The following is a 13,235-nucleotide window of genomic DNA, read 5'->3' as shown; positions in this document are numbered from 1 at the left end:
TTCTGAAGGAGACCTGAAGGTGTAGCTCCGATGTCAGGTTTGACCCAGACAGAATGTAGTTTTTTCCCCCTCTCTCTCTTTCTCACTCTCTCAATCAGTCTTCAAGGAGAATACAGAATGGTGGTGAAGGTGGGATTTCTACGGCTCCACATCCACGCAGCCGGCTTGCAGAAAGATCACAGACGCACGGGCGCGCTCTCAGACCAAGACGGCGGCCGGGGCGTCGGCTTGTGATCTTCAGTTTTAAAACACCCCAGCGCCGAATTTGGGTCAGAACGGAACAAGTGATGACTCCAACTGTTCCACGGAAACCCACACGATCAGGGGGTGAGGAGAGGGAAAAAATATCAGACCTCCCCCCCACAGATACATCAAAAGGTAGATCTTTTATTCTAAGCATCAAAGCATATTATTCCACTATGATCAAAGCTGCAGCAGCCGTGTAGCTCAGAGCTTTGGGAAAAAAGAAAAAAAAATAAATTGAAATTTGGCTCTCCACTCGCTTTGCTTTCCGCCACCCTTTGCGGTGACTTGCTGGATTCTGGCAATATTCATCAAAACTGCATGTCCTCTGTCAGCTTTCCTTAGTATTTACAATACGTCTATTTTATTTCATTTTTTTTTTTTTTTACATAAAACAGAGGGGATTGGCTAATAAGAAAGGAAAAGAGAAACTAATGAAACTGATGCAACGTTAAATATAAAACTACAGTACGTAATGCATTAATAATTGTGGGAGTAGTGGCAGCAAATTCAATTTTCTTTCTCTTCAAAGACTCTCTTAGCAGCACTTTGCGTTACTCCACGCCGGCTCTCACATTTCTTTTCTCCATTTAGTGTTTGCACACCTTCGCTATAGAATGGGAGGGAAAAAAAACCCCAGTCTTCTCAGATGCTTGTTCTTTAGCTTTCAGCCACTGTCGGTGACAGAAACCGAGGCTTGACGGTTGGATGTTTGATGCCAAAATGCTCCCAGGGAGTTGAACCAGATTGTTTCCCAACACAGTTTTGACTGATGATCTGACTGAGAGGATTTCACGCTGTTCCAAGCTGCACAAAAGCCCAAACTGTGAGTAACCCAAAGTGGCTCAGAACAATCTTCACATACAAACACAGCTAGCCTCGGAGTAAAACATGACAAACATTTGAGAATTTCATGAAAGGGAAAGTAATTTCCTCCTAGACGTACGTCAGATGAACTGAGTAGAATCCATTCATTTCTCTTCAGGGTTTGGCAGAATAACTTTTGCTGTGTGAACTGGTACACAGTACAACTCCACTATTTATTAAGTGACATCTGTGCAGTATGGTGACCCAGAAGAGTCAACAAAATGCAAAAGCCACAACTCAAAACCAAAAGCCACAATGGAACTAATGCTAACGTTGGAGTTGTGACAAACCTGCTCGCATAACGCCTGTTTTAGCATAACTAAACAGAAGTTTAGTTTATGATGATAATAGCAATATATTATTGTCATTAGAGCGATGTGGGGAAGTCATAAGAAAAAGTGAAATTTGTCTTTGTTTTAAGGAAGGAAAAAATCTATAAACCTTCTAACTTATGCTAAAACAGAACTTATTTTAAACCTGTTAGCTAGCATAACTTCCATTTTAGTTATTCCATTTTAGATTCTGTAAATCTATTGCTAAGAATTATGATGGCAGCATTGGGAAAACAGTCATTCACTGAGATATCCTTTCATTTCCGTAACTGTTTCCTAAAGGCTTAATCTCAGCTAGCAGTTGAGAGATTGAGGCGGTGACACTGTTCCAATGAAAAGTGGACACTGTTCCACTTTGTCTTTGTCCCACTAACTCTGTTTTTACATTTCTAGTATCGAAAAATGTTGTTTTGCTGTCTTCCTACGGGTCATCCTGGTTTCACCCCCCCAAACTCCTATCCAAATGGTAACACTGCCGACGCCATTGTTTGTCATTGCACCAGTGGTCAGCCCAATCTCAATAGAGTGTGACACTCTCATGTGATGCCATTTGGAATTTTTAAAGAAAGAACTTTGGTGTGGCTATATTAATCCTGTGAACAAATGAGAAATTCGCAGGCACGCTGATGTGTTATTCCAAACTCTGCAGAGATCTTCTATAAAACAGTCAAGGACTATTAGGCAGCTAATTTGAGATTAGCAATCTGGTTTTGAACCATCTTTTGAAATTATTTTTAATATTGCACAGGCACATGCTAAGATGTAAAAAGTGTCAGAGTACAAAAAATGATGTAAATAAATTACCTAAGGAAATCCATTGGAGAAAATATTAAAGGAAATATTAGGACAGGAAAATACATCCATCTTCCAATATTTAAAAAGAAAATATAACAGCTAAGATAATGATATTGAATAAAACTTCTCTTTTTATTTTTAGACAATTCATTTGTTGCACCATTGATTTATTTCTTACTTTTGGCAATATTGGTCTTCCATAGACCTGTGACAACATAGATTCCCTTCATACACATCAAGCTAGTGACAAAGTCAGACACTGACTTCTGAGGATTCATAAACCTAGAATAAGCCAGTAAACTCCGATTCAGACAGTCTGTATAATAAACTTCTTGATTAAGAGGGACAAAATACAAAAGCAAGATGACTCCACTGCTGACACGCAGCCTAGAGTTTGTGTTTGCTGTAGTCGTAAAGCTGCTTTGATGAAACAACAAAGGACCCAGCAGGAAGGGATATTAACATATTTCTGTTTTCGAGTCAGAGTTGAAATTCGCGGTGGAACACCTCCTGAACAGACTGAATGCAGAAAAAAAAAGGAAAAAAAAGAAAACATGTCTAAATTTCATTGCATTTAAATTGGGCAACACAACACCGACATCTGTGGCAGCACAAATATTGTTTTTCCTTTCAATTTTCCGTTTATTTGACAAACCAACATTTGGCCAACGCCAGTCAAATGCTTTCAATTTTGTTAGACTGTCAGACATCACCTTTTATTCAGTTTTGATGACATTTAAATGTTGTTTTAGGTCTGATTTTATTCCCTGCAAATGAAAAAAAAAAGCAGTGCAACAGAGGAACTTTCAGACTGCTTCGTTCAGGTCTCTGAAGATGAACATGCAGAATGACTTACAGCAGCAACTTGGAGAAATTCTCTTCTGAGTGGCTAAACCAGTCAAATGATTTTTCAGAGGAATGTTCTGTTCTGTGTGGGTTCATTGAAGTTAGTTAACATTAGTTTGTGCAGAGTTGTATCAATGTTCCGCCATCACGATAATTTTGATAAAACCTAACCACTTATGACTATTAGTCAGTAATAATGTGTTTAAACTGCTCATGCAAAGGAGTTTATGGTTCTTTTTTTTTTTGTTTACTTATTATCATTACTCTTATTATTTTAACAGTATACATATTTTTTTTCTCGTATTATTTTTTTTTTCTTTTCATCAACTTATTTTATCATTTTTTTTATTTTTTTTTATTTGGTGAAGTTTTAAACCTGTTCTTAAAGTGCTATATAAAGAAATTTGACATTGTCATTTTTGTTTGTGCAGATCCTGCAGAGGATCTAAGAAAAAGATAGTTGCTCATTATTAAAACACTCTGCCAAGAAGTTTATCAGTGTTATATCAGTTTCTTCACAGTATTATATCCACTTACAGTAGACAAAACTTACATTACATTTGCCTGCTAAGACAATATTGACTATTACACTCAAAAACTAAATGTTCATTTAGCAACATATAAAGATTAACTTGGTGTCTTCTAAAACCACTAATGTAGTCATTCTAAAAGTTTTTTTAAAGAGATTTACTAAGTTGGTGGAAAACTTAAGCATGAAATGTTCTATATTAATTAGAGACCTGTCCAGGGTGTACCCGGCCTCTAGTTTAATGCTGGAGGTAGTTCACCAGCCCCCTGGACACCCCGCAAGGACTGGAGGGTCTAGTCAATGGATGGATGAACGGAAAGACTTTTAGGAACCAATTATGTAATTACAGCACAGAATATCATCTCTTCTTGCTGTTCTGCTCCTTTTGGAAACTGTTAGTCTACTGGCTTGGCTCTGTTAACAGACATCCAGCTCCTGACCTTTACCATGCAGACTTTACATTCAAAATAGCTATACTTTAATAGCAGCTATACATGGCTTTCTTTATTTTACATCTACAACTTTCCAAACAGTTGATTGTGTTTTTAGTGTATAACAGGAAGGACAATGAAACGGGGAATGAAGGAGTAACTCTCTCTGGCATTTTGTTAAAGGATCTTTATACCATAAGAACGGTTTAAAATTGGTTTAGCTCTTTGAAACCATTCAACAATATTAGTCATTTCCTTAAAAATGCCTAAAAGAAACTCCCCGTGGTGGCAAAAGACAAGCTTCAAAACATCTACACCAAAGGTGACAGAATCTGGCCAGTGGCTTATTTCCACAGTCTCACTGTACATCAGCGGGACTGAAGGTCCTGGGTTTGAATCCCCGGCCTGAGGTCTTTCCTACATGGAGTTTGCATATTCTCTCTGTGCATGTGGGTTCCCTCTGGGTTCCTCCCACAGTACAAAAACAAGACCACCAGGTTAACTGAATACCCATTAGGTTTGAGTGTGCATGTGCAAGATTGTGTATCTTTGCTGTAATTTATTTTTGGCAAATCTGGCAAATTTTGCTCCAAGATGTGCACTGTGCTCGCAATAAAAATCAAAACCACTATTGGTTATCCCTTTCAGATGATAGTGTCATGATAAACACACATCAACCCTATAGGAGCTCCCTCTGTCTTTCACATTTCATAAATTGATCTGGTGAGATCACAGGACTAAATGTCACTAAAACTGGGATTGTAGAGCCAGTGCTACATTGTGTATAGCAACGGCAAAATTACATAAATAAGATATATTCATCCATCCATCCATTTTCTTGCACCCTTTTTCCCTCAGTGGGGTCGGGAGGGGTGCTGGTGCCCATCTCCAGCCAATGTTTCGGGCGAGAGGCGGGGTACACCCTGGACAGGTCGCCAGTCTGTCGCAGGGCAACACAGAGACACACAGGACACACAACCATGCACACACACACTCACACCTAGGGGCAATTTTGACAGACCAATTAACCTGACAGTCATGTTTTTGGACTGTGGGAGGAAACCGGAGTACCCGGAGAAAACCCACGCATGCACAGGGAGAACATGCAAACTCCATGCAGAAAGACCCCAGGCTGGGAATCGAACCCAGAACCTTCTTGCTGCAAGGCAACAGCTCTACCAACTGCGCCACTGTGCAGCCCTAAATAAGATATATGAGTGATAAATTACTGTTGAAATTTGCAATAACAAACATAATCTAGAGTGATCAACATACATTTGTTGACTCTTTTTCTATCTTTAACATAACACAATGTGTCCAAATGGCCATATGGTGTCAGTAACTGTGGACGGATGACCCTTGGGGATAGCAGCCCACCAAAAATTGCATCCATGTAGTCCTGCAGAGGTGACTGTGATTCAGCAGCTCTAACTCAAGCCTGTAGGGATGGCTCACAAAAGACTTGTGTGGTTCTTGGGATTTTATTTTATTTATCAATTATTTCCTGTTATTAGAGATGTAATTTGTCACTTTGTCTTTTTCATTTAGTCAGGAAAACGGAGTACTTTAAACCTTTGACATCTTTTTTGTCTTGGAAATTAGACTTAAAAAAAACGACTCACCGGTAGAGGCCAAAAAATGTAAACGGATATTTTGCTGTTAATCTGAGCTCATTTTCATCCTGCTCATCCTGCTGCTTAATGCCACTGTGGGAATACACCGTACTCAGCTAAGACCATATTAACGTTAAAGACAACACTCTCAAGATCTTCTAGCACTAACTGTATTCCTGTAATTAAATGCAATGTCTATTGCAGTGTGGAACAACACAAGTACAAAACATATTTCACAGGAACATGACTATTTCTGTTTGTGTTAGGTTTAGGGGTTTATGAGGTTAGGGTTAGCCAATTATTGCAGATTTTTATCTTAAATAAGTTCTAGGTCATTCATCTGAACTACTAGCTTCTTCTACCAGATGTACTTTAAATATTAGTTGTATTTGGATAATTCTATTCATGCTTGACCATCCTTATAAATGAGTACGCTTTGGCACTCTTTTTGTACTCCAAAACGTTTCCCCATGTGCAGAAGAAAATGTTTGGATTAGCGTTTTTTTTTTTCAGGATGTCATCAGAACTAAAGTTTTGTAAAACTATGCTCATTCATTCGGTAACTTACAAATGTACTAAAGAGAAAGAAATATATGCAAGGACGTATGCAAAATTAACATCCCAAACTCTGCAGAAAGTTACTGTCTGCCGTATAAAGTTGAATTCACTTTGTAGACGGATCTGTCCATTGTTTCAATGAGAATTTCATCTAATTATAATTGCTGTATTTATTCCAAATGGTCTAAATCTACTAAAGGTCTGAGTTGAGTTCCGGTTGTCTCTGAATCTGCTGATGATGCTCACAGGTAAAGGCTGTGTGGAACTTGCTGGAACTTCAGATGAGTCTCTGTAGAAGCAAAGGTCCTTAATCAATGCGAGTTTGAGGCGGCCCTTTGTTATTTCTCCAAGTCCTTAAAACATTCAAAACACCAGAGCGTTTGAGCAGAAAACCTTCACAGAGGCAGAAACAGCTGACAGAGAGCAACACCGTTGACAACGCAGGCATTAAGCTGGCAGTCCTTCCAGAGACGGCCCAGATCGCTCCTGGTTTTGCTCAGCACACGGTTTGCAGTTAATGATTGTGGATGTCGAGTGGAACATATTTCCCCCTGGAACAAGTAGATCCTGTCATTAAGCCTTCTGATGAGAGTGGAGCATTCTTCCGTCATCCCGCATGCGGGCAAATGCCACTTCCCTACAGTTTGCTAATTGTTGCTTACCGTGATGCTAACTTCAGCAAACGTGGCTAGTCATCAGACCGTAAACGACAGCCTCTCACCAGCATGTAGAGCCGGGCCGTAAATGTGTTTACTGCACCCTGGTTCGTCATTGACCATGGTACAGAGGATATCCTTGTGCTGATGCTCTACCCGTCCCCCTTCCACACTCTCCTGCCCAAACCCTCCAGTCTTTGTTGTTTGGTTATGTGCAGCAATTTCCCGCATCCCAGAATGCCAGACCTCTTCCGAGGAACATACGTAGCAGAGTTGACTGGTGTAATAAAAAGCAGTCACAGAGGCTGTTCTTTGCTAGATCCTTTGAGGCCTAACAAATGTCGCCGAGATGTGGGCCAGAAATATTTCACACGTGTAAATATAGATCTGTAATGTTGTGGAATAAAGTACCTGAGAATTTGTGTTTCCAATTCACTTCTTTGGAGTTATCAGGACTGCAGACACAAGGCAGAGAGTGTGTAAAATTCAGTTGCCCTCTGAGTCTCCCTCTCGAGTTCAGACTGCTAATTTTGGCTCAGTCATTTCACCTCTAACTAATTGAACGGCAGCCAATCAAACCAACCAATCAGGTGAGACATTGTTCAGCCACGTGAAGATTCCCACAGGAAATGACCAGCTCTGCTAACCATGTGACGTTGCTGGACGTGAAGGTCTCAAAACAATGAGTGAATTATGATTTTTTTCATAGATCAGTTTGATTGCAAATAAATACAAGTACTGTCCCTTTGATTGCTACTTGATTAGGCTTCTTTAATTTATACAAATCTAGCTTGTTTTAACTAAATAGTAAATTAAGCTGAAGCTTCCATTGCAAATGTGTGCAAATATCCCACTAATGTTGAAAAAATTAAATTTTACATTTGCTGTGTTTCCATTAAATAAGAAACACAATTCAAATCACACACGAATACGTTTGTTCACATAACATGACACCATGATTCTACCAACTACTTCCTGTTGTCTTCCTTTTTTTGATAAACGGATTTTTTCAAAAAATAATTAAAATCACCTAAGTTTGTTGACGCAATGTCATTAAAAGACATTACGCATCATCGTCCTACAACTACTTCCTGTTGTCTGCTTCTTTGTGGTTTTCTCCAGTGCCAACATCCAGTTGTTGATCACGTGTCTTGTGTGGTGCGAAAAGTGTTTCCATTGGAGTTTTCCAAAATACACCAGTTTCAAAAAAACCTGCCTCATCCTAACAGCAAAACTTTTTATCAAAATTGGGCCATTTTTTTTTAAATTGGAGTGTTTCTATTAAGCAAATTTATTTTCAAAATGTCAAATTGCATGATCAAATAGTCAATGGAAATTCTAGTGTTAGCATGACCGATGGTGAGAAACCAGAGGTAAAATGACTGGTGTACATGAGAAAATAAGTGGCCTTTTCTGATGCTGAAACGTTTTTACAAACCGTTTTTTTTAGCCATTTTCACGAGCATAAGAGATGTGAAAACATTGAACGAAACGTTTCACAAAATATCTGTCATTGCGTACAAGCTTAACGCTTCCTCACCTGCGTGACGCTGTCCCTCATGGTGGGCGAGCGCCCTTTGCGGGTGGTGGTTGTAGCCATTGTGGTCGTCGTCTCCATGATGGTGGTGGACATATCAGCCAGCGGGGTGGTGGAGGTGGTATCGGTAGTGAGCACCGAGGGCACGTCGCCCACCAGCCTCAGGTTGCCCTGGGTCTGGACGCTGGGGTCGCCCTCGGCCGCCAGTTTGAACACCTGCAGGCCGTTGTAGTACAGGCCTGACATCTGGCCCTGGAAGTGGCGCCCCTTTTCTCCACCACCGACTTTAATGAATGCCTGGCTGTTGAAGATGGTCAGCTGGCGACCTGATGATGCCAGAGAAGCCGGAGCCGTGACAGACAGAGAGAGAGAGAGAGAGAGAGAGAGAGGCGGTAGACATAAGACGAAGAGGAGAAGAGAGAGGCCATGAGAAAGCGAGGAGGGGGAAAAAAAGATAAAAGAAAGGATAGAATTCAGCTCATGTTTTAGTTCAAATATGAAATACAGTAATACACAGACATTGTGGAACAGAGGAGACCTAGAAACAGGGAGGGGGATTTCCTGGGTAACACTTTAGGGAGATTGGGCCCTGGCTTGCAAAAGTTGGTGCCATTACATTCCAGAAAAGGCAGCCCCGAATCTGGCAGTCAAATAGATTGCAGGGGTCGTAGCGGATTGATCCCGGGACGGATGGTTCACAGCAAAACGCATCTGATTTGCCCCCAGATGGAATATATTAGACCAGTACTGGCTCTGTGTCATTGACCTCCAACGCACCTGAGCTGCACAATGATAAAGTACCACTACCGGCAGGAAAAATGTCACCTCACCGCCATCCGAAAGCGGGAAAATGAGATCCTCATCGGTAGGAAATGTTTAATTCATCAGGGGCTGTTCTTCTCCGTGGTCATTACCATTTATCTGGATGGATAGATGGATGAAGGGAGGATGGGGGTCAAGCATTTAGCCAGGGCCCAATACTAATGTGTTCCCGGGATGTGTAGCGAACAGGGAGGGGAGTGTGACAGGTGGAGCTTCCCCCCCAGATGATGGCAGCAGAGGATTCACAAATAGGATTTCATTTGGGCATACAACGCGGTCGTGATTGGTGGGGGTTTCCCATGGTGCCACCCGGACCATCTCCAATGTTATGAGTCATATGGTTCAGATGGACATGTTTGTAAGGATGTGGGATGGAAATACTAGTTATGAGGTAATTACTCAAAGGAGAAGGATGAGAGATGCCAAAGAGCTTTTTTATGGATTAATCAATGGTTGTAAGGAAAGAGGGAGTGTGTCTGTTTATGAAAGGAATATGCCACTAATGTGTGCAGTTCAGAGTGAATTATTGACTCAGGCTAGGGGCCTCTGAAATTACAGAGCAATGCGGAGCCTGAATGAAGTTGACGCTGTTATGCAGAAGTATTCATATGCCTTAATCTGTTTTTTTTTTTCCAAGAGGAACTTTGTCAACATGTGCCAATGTTTCTCAGGAATCACTGGCCTGCATGTTGTAGATGTGTCTCTGTTCCATAACACCTGATTCATGGGATTAGATGACCTCCTCTGCATGCCGTCAAGAGCTGCAGAAGCCTGTACATCACCCACTTATTCAAATCAGAAGGGAAACACCTATAAGATGAAGGGAAGTGGAGTCTGAGGACAGAAATTGAGAAATACTGATAATATTCTACTTGAATTTTATGTGATAGACCAACACAAAGTAGAGCACTGTTGTGAAGTGGAAGGAAAAAATTGCTTATTTCAATGTATTTTTTTTATAAAAAGAAATCCAACAAAGTGTGGTATGAATTTGTATTTAACTCCTCTGGGTAAATACTTTGGAGAACCTCCTGTTGGCGAACATCTCTAGAAGCTTTTAACACCCCAAGAAAAAACACTGTCCCATTCTTGTTATCATAATAGGTCAAATTCAGTCAGATTGCGCAGAAGGCTTCCAATTTTTAAAATCTTTCCAAAGATTTTTTTTTTTCCAGTTCTGGGTCTAAACCGTTTTGGTCCATGTTTAAGGTTTAAGGTCATCGTCATGCATCATGGTGAACCTCTTCCCTCGTCCCATGTCTCAAGTCTTTCCTAGCCTCTAACAGGTTTTCTTCCAACACTGTTTGCTAGTTAGCTCCATCCACCTTTGCATTATTCTGCCACCACTGTGTTTCACTGGGGAGAGGGTGTGCTCGCGTTCTAAAAAGGCTATATTCTGCCACAGAGTTTTGCTGGAAGGTGAAAAAGTTGAATTTTGATCTAATCTGGTTTTGACATCTTTCCACGTGTCAGCTGTGTTCAGCTGACACGATTAAATTACATTTAATTTATTCCACTTCTCCATTTCCATAAAGGGCATTTTGTGGAGTTCAGACGATTCTCCCATCTGAGCTCTTAATGAGGCCCTTTTGAATACTTTTCTAAAGAATGTTCTGAGTTTAAATGAGTTTATTAATGTGTTTAATTTTATCTGCTTAATATTTAGCAAAAAATTTTTAAAATCTATGAACTCTTAAAGATCCAAAATGTAAAGAAAGCTTTGTTTGTACTACTGCCTTATTGAATTGAAATTCAAAAATACTGACACTGAAAATATTGATTCCAATGGATAATGTTGTTGTAACTTAAATTATTCAAGAGTCTTCAGAATCATACCTCAGACAAACAATTTCCAAAATTTTGAGTAAAAAAACAGCATAACTTTAATCTGTTTTTTAATCTGTGGGAGGTCATCCGTCGTTTCCTGTTTTGTTGGCCAAATTGTTTACTGTTTCGACTTATGGCCGATCAAAATCATTTCCAGGGCCATAGATGGCCCCCAGGTAAACACTGCAATGTATTTCCACTGAGATTGTATCACACACAAGTGGACTCTACTTACCTTTCTGCTGTGAATAGGCCAATCTGCTGTGAATACAAAATCATGCCAGACTGTTTTGTTATTATTATTAAGAAAAAATCTTCCACTTTACAGGGATCCCCTACTTTGTGTCGCTCCATCACATAAAACCCCACTGAGGTTTGTGGTTCTGTAGTGACAATGTAAAGAAAAGTTCAAGCCGTAGAAACATTAAAGCTCATATGTGGACTGATGGCAGGTGAATCTGTAGAGTAACCTTTCAATGTTTCTGTTCTCAGCGTAATAATCCAAGTGTATCAGGGCAGTGTTCTAGTCATCAGCATGGAGGAACTGTCTCATTTGTTTTCAATTAAGAGCTCAGAGGGTACTTCATCACTCTAATTATGATTTACTGTACTCTCCTCTATGAGTGCTCTTGGTCTGACATTCATGCAGCACCCAGGTGGGTGGAACTATCAGACAGAAAACGCACATCTGTATGTTTACACGTGGGTGTTATGGCACGTGTGTGTGTGTGTGTGTGTGTGTGTGTGTGTGTGTGTGTGTGTGCGTGTGTGTGTGTGAGCTTTTTACGGGCATTCTAGGAAAGAGAAGTCTTTTCCACTAAGACGGGGCCATTATGCATGCCATCCCATTATCACATCATTAAGTCTGTCGCAGAGCCACCGGGGCCCCGGTTCTCGTCCCCCAACCCTTTAATGAAGACACTTAATGTCTGACATATGCACCGCTGACATAATGGTGGTATCTTACTCGATTATCTGGTGTTTGTTGTGGGAGGGATGTTGGAATGACTGGCAGGAGAAAACGAAAAGTATGGACAAAGTGTTGAAAAAGAGGAAAACACAGGACAAAAAAACCCCAGGTGTATGTAGCTAACTTTACAGAGGGGAATACACACATATTACACCTCATGTTCACGCACACACACACACACACACACACACCCACGCACGCACACGCACACAAACACACACGCACGCATGACCACAGATCAGCACAGAGGGTCTCGCTTTTTCAAACAATCTGAGTTTTCATGTTGGAAAAATCAAAAACTTAAGTCTCTTTAATCCTGGATGCTGCAAAACAAAGAGATGAAGTTCTCCTTTGAAGTGAAAAATATGTAAAAATCTAAGAATATCACAATAATGAGGAACCGTAGTGAGCACCGCATGGCATATGTTTGGTTCAAATCAATTCAATTCAGTTTTTTGCATAGCACCAATTCACAACAAATAGGAGGGAACCTGAGGAAACTTTACACAAATGATCATTTCAGTACAGTCCCACACACGTTTCACTTGACCCTAGTTCAGTTAATTATTCTAATTAGTTTGAAAAGTTTCTATCTGAAGAATCGTTTGTCGACTTTACAAGAATCCCTCATACATGCTTGCATGTTGCAACAGTGGAGAGGAAAAACTTCCCTGTAACAGGACTAAACCTCCAGCAGAACCAGAACCTGGCCCAGTCTGCTCCATCTGCCACGACCAACTGAGGTTTGAGAACGCAGAGCAGATACACAAACTAAAAACAGATGAACTGTACATGACAGTAAAAAAAAGTTAGAAAAAGGAAGAGAACTATGTTTGGTGACTCATTTATTTTTACACCAGACTCCCAAATATTTGGGTTCAGAATTCATGGAAAACTAAATTATTTACAGAAAATCCATCCATTCCATTTTTTTGTATTTAGTTTGAAAGAAAATTCAGAAACAGCCAATAAAAATGGCCACAATGCTACTTTAAACACTGTCCACCTAACATTTGAAAAGCAGTCGATCCAGAAGCGCCATTTTTCTTTTCCGCTGATTGGCTGTGTCCACAAGAGCACGAATAAAGAAAACTGTAGATATTAGCTTCTGCGCTAGTGCTAAGACAGTTTCCACTGTGTGCATTAATGAAATTAAGGTATATTTGGTGTGAACTTTTAAAGTAGGCAGTAATAATTGTTCAACAGGGG

General features: G+C 40.3%; 1 protein-coding gene across 12 annotated transcripts in view; it reads right to left on the bottom strand.

The window, feature by feature from the left end:
* nrxn2b (neurexin 2b) overlaps window positions 1-13,235 on the bottom strand; it is an 811,982-nt gene that overhangs the window by 21,681 nt on the left and 777,066 nt on the right. For all 12 annotated transcript variants that reach the window (XM_081599837.1, XM_081599839.1, XM_081599838.1 and 9 more), the window contains one exon: window positions 8,411-8,733. In XM_081599837.1, the coding sequence (XP_081455963.1) occupies window positions 8,411-8,733 (323 nt within the window). The remainder of the gene's footprint in view (window positions 1-8,410; window positions 8,734-13,235) is intronic.

The sequence above is a fragment of the Poecilia reticulata genome, chromosome 18, assembly GCF_904066995.2.
Source record: "Poecilia reticulata chromosome 18, P_reticulata-male-v2, whole genome shotgun sequence".
In the NCBI taxonomy this organism is placed as follows: domain Eukaryota; kingdom Metazoa; phylum Chordata; class Actinopteri; order Cyprinodontiformes; family Poeciliidae; genus Poecilia; species Poecilia reticulata.
This window is presented reverse-complemented; position numbering and strand designations above follow the sequence as displayed.